This window comes from Pelodiscus sinensis, chromosome 1 (genome assembly GCF_049634645.1).
Source record: "Pelodiscus sinensis isolate JC-2024 chromosome 1, ASM4963464v1, whole genome shotgun sequence".
Taxonomy (NCBI): domain Eukaryota; kingdom Metazoa; phylum Chordata; order Testudines; family Trionychidae; genus Pelodiscus; species Pelodiscus sinensis.
Genome location: NC_134711.1, coordinates 157815975 through 157841092, shown reverse-complemented (window position 1 = coordinate 157841092; position 25118 = coordinate 157815975). Strand labels below are relative to the sequence as shown.

At 38.9% G+C, this 25118-nt stretch overlaps 1 protein-coding gene across 7 annotated transcripts in view; it reads right to left on the bottom strand.

The window, feature by feature from the left end:
• Positions 1-25118, bottom strand: part of EPHA3 (EPH receptor A3) — a 324232-nt gene that overhangs the window by 191427 nt on the left and 107687 nt on the right. For all 7 annotated transcript variants that reach the window (XM_075908782.1, XM_075908777.1, XM_075908769.1 and 4 more), the window contains one exon: positions 17482-18142. In XM_075908782.1, coding sequence (XP_075764897.1) covers positions 17482-18142 — 661 coding nt within the window. The remainder of the gene's footprint in view (positions 1-17481; positions 18143-25118) is intronic.

Genomic DNA, 25118 nt, shown 5'->3' with positions numbered 1-25118 from the left:
GGACTGTTACACTAGTCATCTTTTTTTAAATTTGTCATGGAAGGTGTCCTGTGATGGTTAAGAAAAAGTTCGCTCATTTCCATGTCTCCTCTTCTTTCTGCCAAAATTCATGCAACATTACATACCCTTCAAATGGAGCAGTTTGTTAAGCAATGGCCTTTTCAGTGTCTTGCATGAGTGCAGCAGCCATGTTCTTGCCATCTGTCAATATGCTCCCACACCTTGACCTCTTGGATTCTAGTCAGTAAGATGCTAGAGACACGCTGAACTATGTGATCTTCTTCAAAGTTTCCTGGGCCCTTCCCATGGTGGGGCCGAAAAATACTATAACCACTAACCTTTTTAAAAACATGCAAAATAGATGCAATATCACCATTTCAGATATCACAGAATTTAAAACCTCATACTTTAAAAAAAACCTCTGAAACAATCCAGGCATATTTTAAATCCAGAAACAAAAGAAGTAACTTCTCCATTGCCATTTTTGGGCTTATTTAGTAAAATGGGAAGCCTAGAAAATTTCAAGCCTTCTGATTTACAAAGCAAACAGCACCAAATCCCCTTACAACATGAAAAATACATGCACAAAGGAGCAAATTTCATGTACATATAATAATAATGACATTCTTTGGATATCAAAGTCTGGAAGAGTTACTGAGTTAAGCAAAGGTTTGGCAGATTTCCGGGATTGAAAAAAATACCATTAATCTTAGAAGTAAATCATTATAATGTAGCTGAATTATAAAATAACCCTAAGGTTTTTATACTGTCAGGACATTTTCCCTCACTCTATAAAATAATTTAATTGTAAAATGCACACATTTAAAAATTATTATTTCAGTATCACACTAAATCTCCCGCTTTCATCTAGGTTTCGTATGGATAGAATTTGGGTTATTTTAGAAAGTTGTAACCTGTGACTTTGAAAGCTATTATCATATATCCAATGGGAGCCTATAATCAAGCAATGGTGTCTGCTCAGTTTTTACCGTACTCTATTCCATATAACTGATCTCATATCAAGAAAGAGTAGCTCTCTGTGTGCAGGAGTAACCAATGCACCCAGTATTACTTTGCTTTCTGAGGATGACCTTTTCAACCCATCACTGATTTTCACAGTGAAAACAAAACACTGTCTCACTATGTATCTGCCTAAATAAGCTTACTGATAAAAGGAGAAGTTTGGAGAAATTTCCACCAGCTAACAATTCAGCTTAGAAACAAATGTACAAACAGCTCCCCACTACTTATCTCCTCAGAAACACTGGAAAAGAAAAGAAAGAATCAGAGAGTACTTGTTTATGAAAGATATCTGATAATATACAATGGCAGACTTGTTTTTACCTGAAAACTGTAGCCAGGAAATTCTTTCTATATAGAGGAAAAAAGAGTGAGCACCTATTACAGTACTTAATACCTGTCATTTTACACACACACACACACTCTCTCTCACTTTTCTGTTTAGTCAGTACACTCCTAGAGTATTCGTGTGATGGTGAAAAAATAAACAATAGATCATGGTTTTAACCTGGTGGTTCTGTGGTCAAATTTCATAGCCATTTAGTGTGAGCTAAGATTTTGACTCCTAGAACTCCATAAAAGAAGAGGCAGTCCAACAGATGGATAACTGACAGGCTATAAAATAATTCCTAATGATAAAAGAATTAGGGATGGTTGGCATGCCTGGTTTTAAGGAAGTAACTTAAACAATGTCCGATTGGTCCTGAGAACTAGCTATTACACAGAAGAACAATATGTCCAATTCTAAGGAAGCATTTAATCCAAGTTTACACAGCCCACTTTCTAAACTTGTGGGCTGAACACCGGCTTTTAGCACAAGGGGGTTTTAATTAGATAAGACAATAATATTATATTAGGAAGCAGCATAGTCTATTTGTTAGAGCAGGGTGGCTGGGAGTCAGGAGACCTGGAGCCTGTTTCTGATATCATACTATTGTATGTAAAAAGTAAGAACTGAAATTAATTTGATCACACTATAGGTTGGACCTCCTTGGTCTGGCACCCTGATTAGTCCTGGATGAGAGATTTTGCTGAACACGGAGAGGTCATTTTTGACCCCCCCCCCCCACCACCACAGTCCTGGCCTGGACGCCGGCCTGTCTCCTGGCCCCAATGGCCTTCCAGAGAGTTGCTGGATCAGAGAGTCTGGTTTAGAGAGGGTCCATCTGCAGTATAAAATAACTGGGATTGGGATCAGAATCAGGCTGCTAGTTTCTATTACTAATCTGTGACAGACTCACTGTGAGCCCTTACTCTGTTGGGTAGGGGGAATTGGGAGAAGAAAGTCTCTCCCCTTCCCTTATAATATTGACTCACTTCTGCTTAGATTGTGACTGAGAAGGGGAGCAGGGGGCAGTCAGCTAATACTCCCCCTGAGAGCAAGCGGGCAGGGAAGGAGCAGAGAGTGGGAAGAATCCTGCCTCCTCCCTCCACTCCATTGATGAGGGCAACTGGAGGGAGAAGACAGTTCCATGAAATGACACGAAATCTGTAATTCCACTCCAGGGGGAACAGAGGATATATGGAAGCTTTCAGTCCCATTTCAGTCCTTGCTCCGCTATGTGAGTGGTGCAGCTCCCTTATTCAAAACAAATTGTACATTGATAACACAGCCTTACAAGACTATGGCTCTCACAACCTCTTGTCTCCCAGTTTATTCATCTGTAGATTGGGTCCAATAGTGCTGGTCTGCCCTTGCATTCGATGAAAGGTTCTATGTCTATGCTAAGATGCACTTAAAGGACAATCAAATCCTTACTCAGGCAAAGCTCCCAAATTAGCTCAAATGCAAGATATGGCTCTTTGCTTTTATGTCATGAAAGAGTGCTTTTATCCAACAGTCAGACATAATTGAACTCAACGAGAGCTATATCTTCTGAAAATTAAGACACTTATTAAGAGGCCTAAACATTCAGAAGCCTGACTTCAGGCAGCTATTCCTAACATCTGCTCGGTGCTTTCATTTTCTCTGCCAGGTAAATAGCATCCCAAGATTAAGTGGACTAAAGCCAAGTCTAAGAAATCCGGAGAAGACACCTTCTCTGGGAATGTCCCTAAAAGCAATCAATAACTATTATCCTTCCTTTAGAATTAACTGGGGAGTGAGTGGAGGGCGGGCTCATGTCTCTATTTGTTTGCACCTGGCTTGCTGGGACCACAACAGACAAATGGGCGAGTTACAACATTTCCAAGAGGAACACCTAGAATTAAAAATACCCTGCCACAGATTTATCCCTTCTCCCTCAACTTACCCAAGAGAAAGGGAATTATCTTCTCCAGATCATGGTATCAAACCAGGCACTGTGTCAGGGCACAAACACCTGACATACATAAGAACATAAAACCAGCTTCACCCCACAGAGCATTCCAGAGACCATCAGTCATGAGTTCTGGAGCAAACATACAAAATCCATCGCAATCCACACTTCTGTATGAAGGACATTGTCAAGTAGGCATGTTCATTTCATGCATCTATCTGTTCCTGGGGGCAACATTTCACCTCAGGTGTCTGTAATACTTCCTGCTACCTACTGAACTTTCCTACTCACATTCATAGTTTAAATCAATGCATTATAAGACTCCATATTAAAGAAAGAAAAATGCCCCAGGTGGTGGCTCATTCAAAGAAGAAGTGTCCAGTTGGAAGAACAGCAGATAGATAGCATAATAATGGTTAAAACTATAATAATGGATATCAGTTTGGAGGAATGGAGAACTCATTTTTACCAATACATGGTACAAGGACAGTATTTATGCATGGAATCTCACTATACCAAAAATTATTTGGAGCAGCGAATAATTCATGTAGCCATTCAAGCACTCTTTCCTACCTTAAATTCCAGATGCATACCTGCATTCACAGAGAACTCTATTATCATGGCATACATAAACACACTAGGGAATAACTGATCAAGAGTGTTACAACACAAAAAGTACATCCTTCCCTCAGGAAGTAATTCCTCAAGATGCAAAATTGTGGACCAGAGGAGTTATGGCTCTATCAGAAGGAGTTTGATCACATAGTCCAAACTTTTAGGAGAACAACATTTGGATATAGAAGTCATGCATACATTTCCAATGCCACAAAAGTCCCATCCACTTTATGGTCCCATCCCCTGTAGTGAGAATGAGAAACACTGTCTTAGTACCCTTACAAATCTCTCATTCTGGTATAGGTATGAATCCATAAATTAATCAATACCGTATTTTTCACTTCTTACAGGACATTAATTTTCAATAGTGTTGCAATGTCTCCCACTTCCTCTTTTTTTTTTTTAAGAGAACAGCTAATGGAAAACTGGGTTATTACATTTAATCAATGGCCCTAGGGTCATCTCAATTGATAGGAGTTGATTCCCTCTGGATGGAGAGTTCCTACTTAGTAGTAGTAGCGGACATATGTATAATTTCAGGATTAGGCAATTTTATCTCTTATCGTTAATCTTTTTTAAAGAATATTTTATTCAGACCATTTCTGCACCAAAGGATAAATGGACACAAATCAGACATCAGGAATGGTAACACACATAAACCTGTAGAGGAACATTTTAACTTCCCTGGATATTCAATAATGGATTTACAAATAGTCATCCTTCTACAAAAGAAAATAGCTGAGCTGGACTTCATTTACAAGTTCAACACTATCAGCTTGGGTTTGAATAATGATCTTAACTGGTTAATGCACTACAAAGGCAATTTTCCCACCTTTAATATTCACATAGGCATATCAAATGCTATGATTGGGACATATCCATCCTGACTGAATTAGCTTCATTAACACTCATTCTACAATTGACAGGATTCTGTCATTTCCACCCCAACTCATCTGATGAAGAGGGTTTTACCCATGAAAGCTCATGATCTAATAAATATGTTAGTCTCTAAAGGCTTATCTAGACTACACAGAACAGTCAAAAGAGGATTGCACTTTCGAAAGCAGAACTGCTGTTGTTTATTCAGATACAGTAGTTTCTAGCTTTGAGACTCTTTAGAGGGGCTCCCCATGGGAAGACATTATCTGGAAGGTCATCCCAGCCAATTATAAACATCTGACTCTGCCTCTCACAGTATGGGGGCTTGAAGAATTTATCAGTACTCAGTTTGTGTACTCATTCTTCTACCAGAATGAAACATTTTCAGGTGAGTGGGACTAAGTTTCTTGATATCTATTTCCTTCTTTCATTTTAGTCCACCATCCTCAAGAAGAGAGACTCAGCAGCCTGCTTCTTCCTCTCCCTTACTCTGGGATTCACTATTGTTAATTAAACGCTAAGGATAAGTGGTAGTTATTTTAGTCTATTCCTCCACCTTCCTATTCTCTTGGTCTCTACCTTCACATACACTCCTTACATGTAAATGCTCACACCAGATTTTGAATTGAGAATCTCACAGTCAAATTTCACCTGAAGCTGACAGCGTTTTGCATGAGGGTAGGATTTGGATCACACTTTTGAGGTCTTCATTTGATTCACAGAGCAAACTGAGCATCTGCTCTGGCAGTTAAAGATTTTCTAATCTTTCCTCCTGCCAACATGCCTCCTACCCAATTTCATGGTCTTTTCTTTTTTCAGTATGAAAACTAGATTTAGAAATGGAATATAGCTGTCGCCTCCATTTTCTTCCAGGATACACCTTGAGTTCTCCTCAAGTGACAGTCTCAGAAATTGAAGTTGCTTTTATTTTTCATATAACTCTTCGTATAACTCGTATAAGCTGGAAATTCCTAAAACATATTTGACAAATTGCTTGCTAAAATAATCGCTTGTACCCATTATCTCATTATTATGATCACATTATAGAAAAGGGGTCCCAATAGCAGGATTTTAGATCCTTAATAGAATTCCAGTTGTTTCGCACCCTAGAAGACAACTCTTTAACACCTAGAGATACTGCTATTTAATTGGACCTCGCTCACATTCCAACATCACTGTAGAAAGAAACATAAACAAATCATTAATACATTATTCAGTTTAATATTAAAGCATATAGGCAGTCTTTACTTTCTAACCACATGTACTTCTTTTAAAAAATTGCATCTTTACACACACAGATAAAACATTTTTCCCCTTCAGAGAATAAGCTCTATCATAAAAAAATATGAAGAAAATAACTCTTATGCTGCATTAAAAAAAAACCTTCTCAGTTTGTATTTGCAAGTTTGCATGTTTTAACATATGCACATGCAAATTATGCATGTACTTAAAGGATGTGCATGTTCAAATCAGGTCAAATCCTATAAAGTTTGAAAATGGTTGTGTTCAGAAAATTCCACAAGTTCATTGTACATCATTTCTACTGTATTGCACTTTATTGATCATTTTAATTTGATGACTGCTGTTGATTCACTAATCTGCAAGCAGATGACATTTTCATAGTGTTTTAATTGTTTTTTCAGTGGTTATTTTCTGTGCATCAGGTAATGCAGAGGTGTTCTCATTTCTCTTAAAGTATAAAATGTAAATCTTTTGTCTTACACACTCAAATGTTGTTAGAAAAAATATGGCTTCCAAGAGCAAAGAAAATTATGGTATTTCTTTTTGACACAGAGCTAGAGACTTGTGGATTTATCTTTTTCTATTATTTTCTTTTTAACAGAGAATTGTGAGAAACTTCGAGGAAGTGGCGGTAGGAGGGAGGGGAGGAGAGCTGGAAGACAGGGAGAGAGAATATGTCCAAACCTGCAAATTGTTCCATATGGGTTGACCCCTGTTGCCTATGCAGAGTTCATTAAAGGATGAGCTATACAGTACACATGCTTAACTTTAACAGAATTTAAACATGTACCCGAAATCAATAGAACTTAAGTGCATGCTTAAACATTTTCTAAACAGATGAACTGATGAATTTAGACCTTAACATAAATTCTCCCTAGTGGCAGCTTTGAAGCAATTATTTTGTGAAACAGGAATATGTTTTTATTAACAGCAGGTTGAACAAGAATATCATTTATTTTCTTTTATTGTAGCTTATGTGCCATTGTTCATAATTGTCAAAACTTTCACACACAAAAAATCATTCCAGAAAGAGTAGCATATGATGCATTCAATAAACAGTACACTTAAACAGTACACTTGACCAGAAACACAAAAATTGGAACTGCAGGTTGAACCTCTTTAGTACAGCACACTCTGGTCCAGCAATATTTGTGGTCCATTATGATTTTAGTTAGCTGGATGTCCACTTATCCTGGTTGTGATCAAGTTTCCCACAGTCCCATAAAGTTTGGTTATAGCCACCAGATCTAGCTCTCAGTGTTGCTATTCAGCTCTAATTTATCCCAACTGTCTTTAAGAGCCCAGGAAGCAGAAATAGTATTGGTAATGCTGCTAGACATAATTGATCTCCTGTGGTTCAGCAAATTCTCTGGTTTGGCACCAGTCAAGTCCCAAGGGTGCTAGACTAGAGAGGTATAACCTGTACCAATGTGAAGGAAAAGTGAGTTATTTCAATCGTACAGTTAAGCAAAATTGGCCCATCTCATTTATGCTGTTATTGAGGGATGGCATACTGTCAGTCTTTACATTTTTTTCTTCCCTTGTTGAAAATGAATCTTACTTTCAAAGAACATCTGTTCTAAATTAATCACATCAAATTTTAACCTTACAGTAGACAACCATTGAACTCACAGATACATGACAGTGAAACATTTTGACCCCGTGACCCAGGAAGTATTTGTTTGTGTCTAAACCTGCTTGTTTGTGATTTGTTTTTCCTCTATCACCCCCAGTATACTGATTTACATGGCATCTGATGTTGATAAGCATTTAGTGAGGAAACTACAAACAAATCCTAATTCATAATCACTTTGATTCCTCAGTCTAATGAGTGTGTTAAGCCTAAATCATTATGGATCAAGATTATGCTATTATAAGGACCAAATATTTCTAAATGCAATTTCAAAGCCTAGGAAAGTAAAGAAAAATTGATTATCCAATTTGTAATGAAGAGTGACAATCAATTCTGCAATTTTTCTTGCAGTCACAAATATTCAGCAAAGTCGGATATCAATTACTGGTTATTTAGATGTCTGCCAACAGCCTATTTTGACAACATCCTGTACTTCAGGCTGAGAAGCAGCAGTCATATATATGATTCTCAACTACTCATATTTATCTTTCAAGATGGCTCTTACTTTAAGAGCATTTTCATCAAATGTTACCAAATCGTACACTTCTCATTACAATTGCTCTCTATTAAAGTCTAGTACCAGCTGTCAGTTGTAATGCAAGCCCCTATTAGCCTTTATAAGTCCCTCTCTGGAACTAATAAGGGATTGTCAAATAACTCTAAATACAGGCACAAGTGGCAAAGAAACTGCTGGGCAGGAATGGGAGCGAGGGTAGTGCAAAGTGTTCAATGAATTCATATTGACAGTGCAATCTTTGTGTAATTATTAACTACACTTATGTCTGAGTACCCCAAAGCTAGTGCGAGGGAGAAAGAAACCCTCAATCCCCCCAACCCACTTTTTAAATATCTTGCGAGAGCCAACAAAGAAGTAAAACCATTAAAATGAAAAAGGTTGAGGAAATGCCAGGAAGGTCCCTTAAGAGCCCTTATCATACATAGTTGAAAAATATTTGCAGCAAAGACCCGAACAAAAACTCGAAATCAGATACTCTAATGACATCTTGCACTGTATCAAAATCAGAAGCAAACTGCAGGTTCACAAATAGGAGCCAAATGATCCTCAAATACCCCTTAATTTTCAATTGGGGCTGCAGAAAATTTTATCACAGCTGGAAGAAAAGTTGTTCCGCTTTATTGAAAGCCATATTTTCATGTAAATATACAGGACTGGAACTATTCCATACTATCAACTAGAGCGAACTATATAATAATGGTTCAGTGAATTCTCAATTTTTTTTAATTAAAGAAACTTCTATTTTAGCTTTTGCTTTTCTACAGAACTGATTTGATATCGAGTAATATGTTTACAAATTATAAATTAAGTTCATTTTATAATATCTATAAATAGGTTACCTGATTTTTACAATGATTCATCTAGCTAGCTATGCTTATGACATTCTAAGCTGAGAGGCTACTGGTCACCATCGACTTTCAGGAAAAAGAGTTAGACCAGTGCCAAACACGTAGGAAAATCCTACCTAGAGTTCTGTTCATGAATTTTCAGAATCTGACCTGGTTGAGAAAAGTGCATATTTCATAGCTAATGCATGTAATGTATAGATATCTGTATGCAATGTAATTTTAGAGAGCAAAAAAGCTTAGCCATCCCCCTGTAAAGGTATTTTTTTTGTGTATGGAAAAACAAACACCTTTTTCAAACCTAAAATATAGGCCACTTCAAATTCCTGTTTCATATTAAATACTTTTATTCTAGGACCAATGCTTGATTTTCTGGCTTTTACAGCTTTCTCTAATGACACAAAGTAATTGCTAACTTTTCATGTTACTGTTAGCACTATGATTATGTAGTCCTACTGAAACAACCACTTAGTTTTTCATTAAGTACAATGTGTTCTTTAGGTCGGTGCATAATTGTAATTAGTAGTTTTATTCAGTGCATATGCAATCTGCTATATATTCAGCCATTTCACATGGAAGCTCCTGCTCTCCATGGCATATAGATCAATAGACCTTGCCCATAAACACACACTACATGTCATCTCCCCCGTGTGTTGCTATATACACAACTAACTCTTAATTGCTCTTTTCTCCCTTTCCAATCAAACAACATTTGTAGAAAGCAGGAATATAATTATTAGTAGATGAAATCTTATAATTAATTATGCTGAGACCAAAATTATTGATTTATTTAAACATTTCTAATGCCTCACACTATATTAATATAATTGGTCATATCTATACCTCAAATAGAATATCCATTTCTCCGAAAGGGTTCAACAAAAATAAGATTGTTCAGATTTACATAAGCAGGTTTGGCATTCTTTCACTATTTCCATGACCTGAGAGATATAAATCTGGTTCAGAACTCTGTAACCATATAGCTTAAGTGTTTGAATAATTTAGTGTTAGTGGAGAAATTGAGAAAGCATTTCTGTGATAACCATGTACGTTACACACAATTTACCTTCCCCTCAACTTTTTGATAATTTTTTTTCTCCTATAACTTAAGTGATTCCGGTGATTAAGAATGATGTTCATGAGAAAGTTCTCTCGATTCAGTCCTTATACTTTTTCAAAAATTGTTCCATGAAATTTGTCAGACATTTGTGGTTGAAGTTTTAAACTTTATCACACATGACATTTACAAGGCAAAAAATAAAAACAATTCCATAACTTCTCAACAATTTGAACTTGCAAAGCAAAGCATTACAGCATAACTCAAAAGTGGAAATCCACCATCTAAATTTAAAATTGCACTTTGTAACGCTATCATGTAGAAGAACATGTATTTTGTGCATAGAAAGACAGGCCTTTCAATTTATTTGTGTTCTACCATTTGGAACCACAATGGATTTTGTGCTCTGAAGTGTTACCTACTGAAAAAGTACTCAAATACATGCAAGTTCATTTTTTCTCCCAAACTGGGACACGATTTCCTACTGTATGTTTGCAAATTTCCCTTGGGAGGCTGCTAAACTACTACATAGGTAGTAGTTAGTCTAATTTTTCTAATATTTTACCTAAATGTCCTCTTTCATTTTTTTTATTTCATTCTTTCTAGTTCTAGATCTTGCAATTGATTTCCTGTGCCTCCTTTATTTTTGGAAGGGTATAAATTTAGCATGGATCTTCCCATCTCCATTCCTCCTGCACCACACACAGAGAATGCCAACACATTCTCATTATCCTCATTCATTTTTGGAGCACATCTAAATCTAAATCATTCAGGTACTCAGAACTGACCACATCATCATCATCGTCCTTCACGTCCACTGGCGTATAGGGCAGCAACAAAGGTCCTCCACTTTTGTCTGTCTCTGGCCGGTCTCTCAATAGTGCCCCAGGTATAATTTATGCTCCTCATTTTGACTTCAACCGTCTGGTGCCATGTTGCCTTGGGTTGTCCTCGTTTCTGCTTCCCTTCAGGGGTACAGTGCACAGCAGTCTTTGTGATGGAGCTTCCATCTTTTCTGAGCATGTGCCCAATCCATCTCCAGCATCTCTTTTCATAACGATGGTAGCCATGTCATCTTGTTTACACTGTGTAAGCAGGCCCTGATTTGAAATTATTCTTGGCCAAAAAATACGGAGGATCCTCCGAAGACTTCTGGTGTGAAAAGTCGACAATTTATGGAGGTCGTATTGTGTCATCCGCCAGCATTCTGATCCATATAATAGTGTTGATAAAACAGCTCTGATAAAACTTCAGTTTGGTATGGATGCTGTATTGTGATGACTTCCATACAGCATTCAGACTCATGAAGACATTTCTGGCTTTACTGAGTCTGCTCTGGATATCACTTCTGACGCCTCTGTCTTTCTTGATAATACTATCCAAGTATGGAAAGCTCTCTGTGATAGGTAGGTCGTGGTCATTGATATTAACTGATGCTGGTGCCTCAATATTCAGGGTCATGACTTCTGTCTTCTTCTGGCTAACTCTTAGTCCGGCCTGTTTTCTGAAGGTGCAGAGTAGATTTGTCTTCTCTTGCATATGGCAAGGTGTATGGGAGAGCAGCACAAGGCCATCAGCAAAATCAAGGTCCTCTAATGAGTAGAAGACAGTTCATCTCATGCCTCTTGGCTCATCTTCTGTTGTACACTTCATAACCCAGTCTATGACTAAGTTAAAGGGCATCGGAGACATGATGCATCCCTGCCTTACTCCAGTCTTAACTTCGAAGCATAGATCATTGTTCTCCACACTGCATGTGAAATTGTTATAAAAGCTCTTAATGAGCTGTACTATTTGTTGTGGTAGTCCATATGCTCTCAGAATATGCCAAAGACTATCCCTATGAATGCTGTCAAAGGCTTTTTCGAAATCAATAAAGTTGATGAACAACTGCCCCTGCCATTCAATGCATTGCTTAATGATGTTATGCAGTACAAAAATTTGATCTACACACCCCCTTCCTTTGCGAAAGCCAGCTTGTTCTTTCCTCAGTGATTTGTCAACAGCATCTATAATCTGCTGAATAATGATCTTAGCAAGGATATTGCTTGGCACTGAAAGGAGAGTGATGCCACGCCAGTTGTTACAGTCATTGAGTGCTCCCTTGTTGGGTATCTTAACAATAATTCCATTTGTCCATTCCTCTGGCACCTGCTTCCCTTTCCATATTGCTGTAAAGAGCAGTTGGAGAATAGTGTCTGCAAGTTCTGGGTTTGCCTTGAACAATTCAGCATTGAGATTATCGTGTCCTGGAGCTTTACCATTTTTTAAGGATCTTATTGCCATGCTAGTTTCTTCCATTTTTGGTGGAGCAGTATTTATGTCAAGGTCTGTTTCCACTTCTAGAATATCATCATCATCTTCTGGTGGTGGCCTCTGTAGAACTTTCTGAAAATATTCTGTGCAATGAGCCTCTTGTTCTCTCTCTTTTGTAAGTAGATTTCCTTGTTTATCCATGACAAGGATACTTGTACTGGCATGATATTTACCACAAACAAGCTTGGTGATTTTAAAAACCTTTCCTTGCTCTCTTCGAGTAGCTGCTTCTTCAGCTTGTGCTGCTAGTTCCTCTATATGAGCTCTCTTATCAGCTTTCACCAATTTCTTAACTTGCCCGTCTGCTGAATTGCTGCTGGCTTCTTTCTTTCAGTCTTCCTGATTTAGCATCTGTGAGTTTCTTCTTTAAGATACGTCTATTATCAATTGCCTTCCACGTGTCTGGAATGATCCATACTTTTTTCTTTGGTTTTTGTTTGAAATCTAGATAGTCCTCGCTGCTCTTTATAATATTGTTGTAATTTGTTCCCATTTCTTATTAATTTCTTCTATGCTGTGAGTTTCTTCTTCAAGATCTTGTAGTGCTTGGAACCTATTTTTTACCTGAAGGACAAAAGCATTCTTAACTTTGGAGTCTTGTAGCTTCTCTACATCAAAGCATTTCTGCATGGATATCTTGCGATCAGTGCTTCTTAGCTTAAGCTTTATGAGTGTTGTCACAAGGTGGTGATCACTGCTGACATCAGCCCCTCTTTTCTCCTTGACATCTAGTAATGAGCATCTCCGTGTTCCATTGATTATCAAATGGTCAATCTTATTACTATCCCTATATTTGGTGAGCACCATGTTAATTTGTGAATTTCACAGTGAGGAAAGAGCGTACCTCCAATGACAAGTTTGTTCGAAGTACAAAATTCCACTAACCTCTCTCCATTCTCATTTATGGCACCACACCCATGTTTCCCCATAGTTCTATCATCGTGCGTATTATCCCTCCCAACTTGAGTGTTCAAGTCCCCCATGACTATTATAAGATCATGCTGTAATGCTGTTTTTATTTCAGCTTGAAGCTGTTCATAGAATCTATCTTTCTTTTCCTCTTCACTTTCATTTGTTGGGGCATAACACTGGATTAATTGTAATGTTTACATGTCTACCTTTCATTCTGGCTCTCATCAGTCTTCTGTTGATTTGTTTCCATTCCAGCAAACATTTCTCTATTCCTTTCTTCAGGATGATAGCAACTTCCTCATGAGGTTGGTCATCATCCCTTCTGGAAAAAAGGACTGTTTCACCAGTACTAGTCTTCATTCTTCCTGATCCAATCCATCTACTCTCACTGATAAGAATAAGAAGTTTGTAGCGTCTCATTTCATTTGTAATCTGCTTAAGCTTGTCTGTTTCATACATGGTACATACATTCTAGAACCCAATTCTGGTCTTAATCTTGGTGCTCAGGACTTCCATCTTCATGTCAATAGCTTCATTTCTGCTTTCACCACTGGCAGTCATACAAGTCACTGTAAGTGACTCTGGAAGGACACCACACACAGTTGAGAAGGAATTCTTTATTGCTGTTTCCATAACAAAATCTTTTTCTAGGTCCAGCCAAACCCCCAATCCTGGAGGACCGGTGTACATACTTAGTCTGGCTCCTCTCCCCTTGACCTCTCTGGCTTGGTTGAACCTACCAGGAGCACTGAGCTCCCACAGGCAAAGCTCCTGGGATCATAAGAACACGCAAGCTGCCCTGCCCTGACAAGGCACATGTACAAGGGGCAATGACCACAATATAGTAGAGGCAAATTGTCCAGAGTTATATAAATGTCCACTTTATTATTAGAGAGTGACTATTTTGTATTCTGTCACACTGTAGAAAAGATTCCAATGGTAGCAGAAACCATCTTGGCTTCTTGGCATCTAGCAATAGAAAGGAACGGATTGCTAATATGATATTTGGAACCAGTGACCCAAGGCTGTGTGTGTTCCACTTAGCAGGAATGAGATCAGAGATTAAAGGAGCAGTGCAAGGTATTTAATTGAAGGAGACCAAATTTAGAAGTACAGAGTCCTCAATTACTTATGAGTAATTGCTGATAAGTGGACATACTAAAGTCCAGCCACGCAAAAGCCAGATGGGGAATCTTAAGACACAACTAACAATTCCTCCAGGTCACTAAGAAAAAGCTAAGTATCTATTTGAATAATTAGGAAGGGAGTCCAAGTTTATAAAAACAGACATTCACCTGTCTAGTTATTTACATGACAATTGTCACAAGAGGCTAGGGGTGCCTTCATGAAAATGAAGTAAACCACTAGTTAAAGATATACATCTGGTCAATATACATCTTAGAGAATTAGCATATGAATTTAATGTACCACTGACAGCTAATTTTGAAGAGTCGTGCATAACTGAAGATAAGGTTTAAAAAAAGAGATAAGTAAGTGAAGCTTGATTAGATGGTGACTAAGTGTGGGGAAATAAGCGGAAGTCACACATCCACTGGGACATTTACAACGAGCCCACGCAACACATAAGCAAACCTACAACAGAGAACAGTCCTTTACTGGCAGGGGATGGACTAGAAGGCATAATATCTAATTTCTAATGGTCTCTTGAGAAACATGTACAAGTCTCTCATAATTCTTCTTTCTAAATAATTAAAAATTAAATATCACTGTTTTGGAAGAATGGAGCTAGGTCTCTTAATTCTTTCACACATCCTTCTTCCATGTCTAGGGACTGACACCGGAAGTTAAAGTCAGGTTTTCAGCTGAATTAAAACAAGTCAGGTGAAAATCCAGTTCTAAGCAACCATCAGAAAACTACCATAGAGTACTAGATGAAAGCAACTCAGCACTTTAGGAAATGCTTGCACACAAGCTCAACTGTTAAAATCCCTTAATTAATTAATATTTTTAAAGCACTGTGAAAATAAAAAGTTCTATATTATTGCTTTACCCTCTTCAGTTTCTATTAAATAAATGTCAAGTAGAGAAATTCCAATACCCCATTCATTCAAAACTATGTTTGTAACCCCATTTTGTGTCCAGTCCAAACATTGCAATCCTGAATCTCTAGTCCTGCTGCTGACAAGCAAAAAAATGGCAGAAGCAGCCGAACTGGTCAGTTAAAAAGTATGTGAAAAATTGAACTCAGTTCCAAGCTTTCTGATTCCTGCTGTGGTATTGACGTCAACAGCAGTGAGGGGTTGGATTACCAACGGCTTTGAGAGTGCCACTTAAATCACACCAGGGTGAAAATATTTGACAAATGTGAGTCTCGATAAAAGTTGTCAGGACAGCAGGACATTATATGTAAAGCCAGAACAAACCAGAATGTCCTGTCACTTTCGCTAATGGTCTGACCATACAAAGCGCACTTGATGAACATATGCAATCAAAGCCAAAAAAACAGGACAGAAGAACTGGATGCCAAGAAATGATTGTAGTGTTAGTGTAAGCTTTTATGTTTAAAATTCATGGTCAAAATCTACCCTTAAAAGCACAGATGCATAACCCTTGCTGACTTCAGTAGGAACAGCACTGCTATATCTGTGAACAGAATCTGACCGAAATGGGGAAAAAAATTCCATTTTTATTGAATACTTCATGCTCATGTGTGACTGAAATTGTAAACCAAGGGCTTCATTTACTAGGACAAGGGTTCTAATGTTATATCAAGAGTATATTATGGTGTTAGAATAATACCAATGTTTTCCCCAAACTTTACAGGAATTTAAAATGGGGCTATAGGAAGTGAAAAATCATAGGTACCTGAATAATAAAATTCTAGCTCCTCTTGATTTTAGTATTGAAAAGAATAACCTAATTTGTGGGGTTTTTTAATTTGTCTCTAGCTAATTAAAGGGAAAATAAATTAAAATCTTAGCTCCTTGAGCCACTCTTTCAAAGGAAACAAACATGTTAATGTCCAATCAAAAAACGACATGCAATGTACACTTGATCTCCACTGTCTCTTACCCTCCTCACCTACGTTCTGTGGAAAAGATATTTTCATTAGACCAGGAATCACAATTGCATAGCATTATTGGAGAATCAGAGGTGGGTGCTCTCAGTTCCCAAGGGTTTCTCCAATATACATAAAGCTTTAGTAAGTCTCAAGGAAGTTCAAAGTAATGGTCTTATTATGTTATAACTTATAACTTATTATGTTAACTGTTTTCTGGGATAATTGTAATAACCTTTCTTCTAAAGGCACATTTCAAGAAGAATAATCATACCTGGCACATTTGCTGGTACTAATAGGCTAGGGACTTAACAGATAAACTTTTCACAATAAAAACAAATTTCAAAAGGGTATTTTCTACAAAATGGAAACTTTGAACTACTCTGGTTAGAAGGGACCAGTCATATTATTGACCAAGGCACCAAAAGAATAAAATCAAAAGCTAAGTATCTTTTGCCAAAAGACAAAATATGAAATCATTATTTCATTGTGACAACTGAGAAAATATTGAAAGCACTTTGCAAATTAATCTAATTTGAAATGTTTCAATATATTGGCTTTGGCCAATCTGAACCCTCCACGTGTTCCATTTCTAGGAGTTTTCCCTTAATCAAGTTTTGCTGACCCACACCTTTGCTGAAAATGATTTTGAGTAAAAAACCTGAGGATTCATGGATATTCAACTTAAAATCCGCAAACATTAGTATTTCTTTTGCAAGCATTTGCACACAGGGCTAATTTGGAACCAGAATCAATACTATGTATTTTACTTGACCAGTCACTACTAATCAAAAAAACTTAAATATCAAATACTAAACACAAATAACTGCAAAAATAAAGCCAAAATTAAAAAGTTCCAGATACTTTGACATATAATACACATTTGAAAATATTGTAATGAACTGAGAGAAAGTCTGTGAGATGGAAGCAAGGCTAGATTTGCTGAATTCAATATTAGTTATGAAATATTAGTTATGAATCCTAGTAAATACGCATGGTTAAATACCATTATTTATATAAATTAAACAATGACTATTTTAATTTGCCATTTTATGATCAAATAAATCTCCCATTAGCTTCTGAAAAATTAACATAAGCCAATATATACGTATGGACAGATGGTGAAACCCATTTATAGCTCAACTGTGATGATGAAGTGCATTCTTACCTTGGCATTCATAGCCTCTTTCTTCATAGCCAGCATTACACAAACACTTTCCTATGGGCACTAGCCATTCGCCTTCTGTACTGCAATACATCTTGGGTGGGTCTTCTTCCTTGGAGTGATTGACACAAGAACCTTGCACTTCCACCAATGACTGAGAGTCCATAGGTACTGTATCTGGAAACATAGCCAGGTTTTTTATAGTGAAAGGGCATTTCTTGAAGTACACTCGCACTGACACTAAGGCAACACATGCGCCCACATCTTGAAAAGCCAGGTAAAAACCTTTCCTGCTGACCGGTCCCACCTCACGAACTTCCGTATTAAGCTTGAGAATTCGATCCCCCAGATCCATTTGAGTGAAGCTCTCATCAGCTGCAATAGTGTCAATCTTTGTAAACTGATGCTCTCTGAACTTGACCGAATGGTCATCATCGGACTCCATATAATAGAGATTGAAGGTCTCTTTGCAAGTGCCCAGCACCAGAGGAATGCTATTACAGTCCCTCAAGGTAAACTTGAGCTCCACATAGATTTTCTGAGCTGAGTTGCGTGGAATCCAGTTAGTTCTCAGCCAGTTGTTCTGACTGTGATCCATAACATTGCAAACCTGGTAAGTTCTGATTGGCGTATAATGTTCATCAACTCCACTAATCTCTTCCCACTGAAAAAAAGAAAGGAAAGAAAATATATTAAGTATACCAATTATGTCAACATGAGTAGCAGTTAGAGCTTCCCATCACGATCATGCAGTGCAGTGAAGGGTCTGATCCCACCTTACAAAATGTCCCTGTTTTACCTAGAAACTTAATGGGAAACCCTTGCCAAACTCAGAAACATATTACATAAATAGCAGATACTAGGAAGTAGTAAACATTTATCAAGTTACCACAAAGTGTACAAGAAAATTGATAGTTATTTCCATTTACTTAGAAGCGGTAATTGTAAATGTTGACTTTTTAAAAAAGAGAGGCAAGCTCGGTAAGGTAACATTTTTCATTGGACCAGCTTCTATTGGTGTGAGAGCAATGGCGCTGGAATAATTTTTAGGGTGAGGATGCTGAGCTACACCACTCTCACCTGTGTCTGTACCATCCTCACCTGTGTCCCTCACCACTCCATGCTGGGGGTGCAGCTTGGGTTAGCTGCAGAGCTGCAGCCCCAGACCAGAAGTGGAGCTTGTCGGCCAACAGCCTGCGTGATCTGCTGGGACCACGATGACACAGGCTGGCAGCCTGGAGCATGACACATGGCACAAAGCCTGGAGGTGCTGTAGCACCCTTCACACCCTTACTTTCTGCGCCTCTGCATGAGAGCGCTCCACAGAACTCTTCTTCATATCTGGAAAATGCAAGTGTCACAGCTAAATGAAAACAGAGGTTAGTGCATATTACAAGAGACCATTTAAGGTGAAGGCAGCAATTAACATGTCTGCAGTCAAAGGTTAAAGGAGGGTTTGTGGGCTACCTGTTGTTTTAAGTAGATATACAAACAGCAACTGTTCTGCTGATATTAATAAAATGCAATATTTATCCGATTTCCACCCATATGACAGCACTTCTAATGAGCAATGACAGTCCAGGAATTTAACTACTAAAATGAATATCAACAGAAGACTATTGACTATTTTTTGTTTTGGCTCCCATCCGTGGGCTGTATGTTCAGCTCTGCGTAAACCCAAACCACACTGCAGGCCACAAACGAACTGGCCGCGGGCCACATGCGGTCCACAGGCCACATGTTTAATAGCCCGGTCCTAAAACAAAGCTCCTGCATGGCACACATTTTGCAATGTGTGAAGCAGATGGAATTACATATTTTCAAATGCACCTTAGGGCAAACTGGGAATTTTTCTACAGAAGTGAGTTGCTCAGTGTGCTCATATCAGTGCTGAATTGATGCTGATCAACATTCATCTGAGGAATCGAGTCAGTGTTTGCCCATCATGAACAATGCAGTCAGAAATGATCTTGAGGCAGTCATCCCCTAACAGGATGTTCTAGCCACCAAACTACCCTTGAAGTTGTGCTTGAAATTGTTCTCTCCCCTCCTAGGTCAACTTGCCTCTGAATTTTGAAATCCTAGAGCAGTTCACTAAAATGATACTTTTATAGCAAGACCTGGTAACTGGTTATTTGATATAAATACTTTCCTTCTCAGTAGGTATTTATATGCTTGGCTTCTTCCCCTAAGAGTTGGGAGTTATTGTCCATGCCTTGCAATGGCAGCTTGAACTATGGCATAGTGAGCAGGGTTCTCTTGGTACAAATCTCTCAGCATGTGGAAGAAGGGGAAACAGACGGGCGAGGGAGAGAGTAGGATAGAGCACCAAATTCCAGGCTGGCCGTGCACATCAGCCTGGGGTTCAGTTGCTCAAATCTGGTATGATGTAACACCTGCCATGCGGTTTGAGGGGAAGCTAGCTAATGGGGTCAGTCCCTCTGGTATCCAAAAGGTGCTGGAGGCATTGGACGTACATAAGAAGGAAAAGAGGGAGTGCCAGGCTAGATAGCTATTCCTACGTGCACTCTGCAATGTATGTGAAGAGGAAAAGGAGTAAACTATGTTTCTGAAGCAAGTATTGAAAAAGTTTAGGCATGGCCCAGGGTCTGATAATACTTTAGCTTGTTCATATTAGGCAGACCTTGAAAGAAATTTGGCAAATGTTTACAAACCCTTAATCTCACCCAAAAGATACTGCTGCAGTCTGGGCTGTTATGAAAAACCCTGTACTGAGGAGTTTAAGAAAATTTAGCTGACTGCAAAAATGAACATTTGGATTTTTACCCAAGTAAAGGAATCAGAAGGTATGATAGCTAATCAAGGAGCCCATCCTTTTTACTAAATTAGTAATGGACAAAACCTGTGTCCATGAAAAGGAGCCATTTAGCAGGAAAAGCAGAATCAGGTACAGACCATAAGAAGGAAATAAGCATGTTTTAAGGGGGTAAGAGGTTTGGGGCTCTGTGTGTGCATAGTATAAAGAATAAGGAAAGCAGTAGTGCAGGCATTAGAAAGTTTTCATTTGAGGGACAACGCAAGTGATTATGGGTGCAAGAAGATGGGAAGTGTGGAAGGAATTAAGCAATTGTTGTAATGTGTTAGAAGGAAATGGACTCCTTGTTTTTGTGCGGCCTCTCTCGTAAGCAATGTGTAAATAATCCAGGCAAAGAAACAATTTAATTTAAATAGTTGGCTATGGACACTTTTTTTAAATTTGCTCAATGAGAAATAAGGGATTCTACTGGAATTTAACTGGTCAAATGCATAACAAATTTGTGAATCTGTTTGGTAGGTTTCAAATGAATTGGTTTTATTTTGTTTTGGATCATGCTCTCTCACTTAAAATTGCAAACTTACAAGACATTTTGTGCAAGACTAGTGCTGCTTGTCTGGGGGCTTTTAACCCATAAGGTGGTTCTAAGAAAACAAACTGTTATGCTAATAAGCTACATAAAACCTGTAAAACACTTCATGTACTTCAAAGAGAAAGCCATTTAGGCTTGCTGGAAAGGTAACTAGCAAACACCTTGTGCTAAGGAAAATCACTATAGCACTAAAGCCTCTCAGTTACTGCCTGTGAATAAATTTGGAGCTTGACAACAGACTGACTATTACAAAAACCTGGTCTGCAGTATATAAGGGAAATTGAGGCATACCATCTTTAACTCAAAAGCTGGTTTACAAAACAAAAGCATAGGTAATAATTGGGTAACAACAGGCTGATCAAGAAAATCAGCAAGAATACTTGTAACAGAAAGAAACATTTTAAAATATGATGTGCCACTCCCACAGGGGTAGAAAATTGTTCTTTTGTCTTACAGAACATCAGAAAGAGCTGGTACCAGCTGAAGAGAAACTGACAAAAAAAACTGTTTAGCAAGAGAAAAGGAAAGAAAAAGGATTGGGCCCAATCAAATGGCAATTCTAAAAAACTTAGTGGACGGATAATAGTCTGGTAATTGTTTAAGCTAGTTGAATGCTGACAATGTCTCCACAGGTAAACAAGAAAAGAAACTAAAGGGTAACCATAAAACTGTTCCTGCTACAGCTCCTACTACCCCTATGGAGGCTGACAAAGGGAGCAAAGAGTGTGCCATGTAAAAAGGACTGGGAGTGGGGTCCCAACCCCCTTACACTGGGTTTACTTTGCTTTAATTGCCATACTAATGAAATATTTAGTTTTTGCAAAACTTGTACACTAACAGTGAAAGGGGCCTGGCCAGAGGTAACAATAAATCTGCAAATGGAACATCAGAAAATTTGGATAAAATTATACACCATTGCTCACAGCAATGGGGAAACTAGTAATCTCACTATTGTAACAACAGCCGATAGCCTAGTTATTCTGGGGCCAGGTGCCTGATGCCTTAAAAGGCTTCGAAAATATCTGGAGAGAATCATGGAATTGCATGGGTTCCCCATTAATAAGGAAAGACATTCTTAAACCATGCTGTGGTCCTCAAATCACCTTTAAAAGAAGACAATTGCGTACTGACTTTCCTTGCGTACTGAAAGTCAAGGAAAATACAAGGTGCTGGGCTACCCCTCATTTAAACACAACTACTTTGCATACTATAAAAACACTGGTATTGAAAGACCCACACAATCCTCTGTATTAGAACTTGAGTGGGATCACATAAGTAACAAACCAAACACTGAAATCAAGTCATGCGTTAATTACACTGGCATAGTGCCTATGGAAGTCGGGCCTGTGGACTTCAGATGGGGCCTCCCACTTAAGGCACAGACAGAGGTCACCCCAGTGTCATGGCAAATCTTTGTGAAGCAATGGCCCATGTTGAAGTGCTCTCAGCTGAGAACGATTAACCGAGTTCTCAGGAACAAGGTAAGAATGGGGCAAGCTCTAGCTATCAGCACACAAGGAATTGTAACAGATCTTTCAGATGGCCAAGTCCACCCAGCCCTTAAGGAAGTGGTGAGACCCCCCCCCCCCATCTTCCTAATATCCCTCTGTGGGAATGAGGAAACAGAGAATCCATGAGAATACAAAGGCCAATATGGATGGGACATAGCATGATCTTTACCCTTCTAGCACCTGGTGCACAATGTGGGTGAGCACCCATGGGCATCCCTCACACTCAACTAACGAAAATGGTGCTCTCCCTGCAAGTGTTGAGGCGAGGTCACATTACCAGAATAAAAGGTGTGGCATACTCTGAAATTGCTGGAAAGGCACTGTACCCCAGTGAATGTGGTGCCCAATCTGACAAAGAGAATGCAGGTGCAATGCCTCTGCCCTAAGAAGCTGGCAGCTACATTTATGCCAAGCCAGTGTATCAGCAATCTGAGCTTTTGGCTAAAATCTTTCCCCCAAATTGGACTCTTTCCCACAGGGGCCAAAATGGCAAACAGTGTGGGATCAGATCCACACCATTAACAAAATGCAACAAATAAAACACCAGGTCATCCCCCAATGGCTGACACCCTAATTAAGGGGCATACCAGGATGAGGTGCAGGAGACAAATTGCTTGATCATTGTCTTCGGTCCACCGTCTCTGGGGCACCTGGTGCTGGCCTCTGTCGGCAGACAGGCTACTGGGCTAGATGGACCTTTGGTCTGACACAGTACGGCCGTTCTTATGTTCTTATATTCTCGAACGTAGGGGTCAATTGTGGAAGAATGCTGTACTTGTGAAGTATAGTGGTGGTGAGGCCTGCATTCTCCATCCTCCCCCCGTTTCCTACTACTGATGAGCCAGAAGCAAGCCTCTAGGAACATACACCATTGTAGCAAGAATGAATTGTATATAAGGGCGGGAACATAACAATCCTGTTTACCTAAATGTACCGATAATGTAAACAAAGTCAAAGAACAAACAGTACAGATGAGCCATACTGTAACAAGCAATGAGTAACCCCCGGAAATTTCCAGACCGCCACAAACAAGGTAGACACACAGTATTTAAAGCTGGACCAGAGCACAGCAATTTAGACCTCACCGATGGGCTTTGGGTACCAGTGCCTCGGATGCTGAGACAGACCCCCACTTCATCCGCAGCCGAAACAGGTTCCTCAGCTAGCAGAAAGGATGTAAGAAATACCGCTTTTTCTATCATATTGTTCTTTTAGTTAAGGGGCACAGCTGATAGCTGTCATGAAATAAACTGCTTGTGTTTGACAGATACCTGTGTAGCATGACTTTGTACTTTGAGAACCCAATGTTGGACCTGAGACTCACTCTTGCCGGCAACAAACCATCAAAAGTTCCCTTAGCTGTAACAATTCAGGATATTGCATGGACAGCTCCTATTATGCTCATCAAGACCAATGAGAAGGATGCACCATTGGTTAAGGTGGTCTCGAAGACAGGCTACCAATAGTCCAAAGATTAGGGATCCCTAAGAGAATCACCCAAAGAGGAAAATGTAGGTTCCATTGGTGGAGGTGTCGTCATTGATACAGAAATGCCTGGACTGTAGTGTTCATAGATTAATGATATCAGCAACTCTCTTGTAAGGACCAGATCTGATAGGAGGGGAAATGCTGGATCCTGATGGATATCATCCTGAGTGGATCTCTGTTGACAGTCGCTGCATGTGGGTGTGGATGTGAATGGCTATAGCCCCAGCTACAGCCCTTCTGCCCCAGGCTACACATCTCCCTGGAGCGCAAAGCCATCTCCCACACATTTCCCTGGAATCTATGGCAGATATCCTGCCAAACTAGCAAAAATAAGACCTCTATTTGCAGAATTTAATCACCTCAATAGAAGATGGAATTTTACTGCAGTAATTTCATTGCCCTTTCTCCCAACCTAACCCAACAACTTTCTACTCTGCCATGATTACACAGATACTTAAAGGTAGACTTATTAATTGTATGAAAAGCAAATAGTACCAGTATCTGCCCCATATAAATGATTGCAAAGATAAATTATCACTTCATTAATTAGTAATGAAGACCAAATTGCATGTAAATGACTGCAGATTGCCATTTCAGTCCAATTGTTCTAACAGCCAGACTCCAAATACTGAGTAACTTCTGAATAAAGAGCCCAATCCTAGTTCCACTGAAGTTAACAGAACATTTACCATTCACTTCAACAGACAGAAGAACCTTAAGTTATACTCTTCATGCAAGACACAAAGAGGATATCATCTTCTATTGGACCAGCACCTGGGTGATAAAAAGGACATACTTTTGATTGCCACAGAACCTTTCTTCTGAAACTCAGACTCTTGTCTCTTTCACCTACAGAAGCCAACAGGTATTACCCTGCCCACCATGCCTCACTCATATTTTAAGACCAATATGGCTACAACTCTTCATGCAACAATTCCCCCCGTCCCCCCCGCAAAAAAAACTTACACTGTTGCTGACCTCATCTGGTAAAACTCATGGATCTGCTCCCCCGTAACATGTGTGTATCTTAAAATCATTATAGATTTTAATACTACTACTAATAAATAACAATGTAGAGTTCTTTTTAATTGTCTTCTGGCTTTTGCACCTTTAAGATTCACATCTTTAATATTAGCTGTGCAACCATGAGGGCTGGAAATTTACTTTTTAAGGGAAAAAGATGAAGAACTGAGATTCTGGTAAAGTCACAGGATTCCAGCTTTGAGAAAAAAAGTGTGATTCACAATACAATGTTACAAGTTATCAGTAGTGA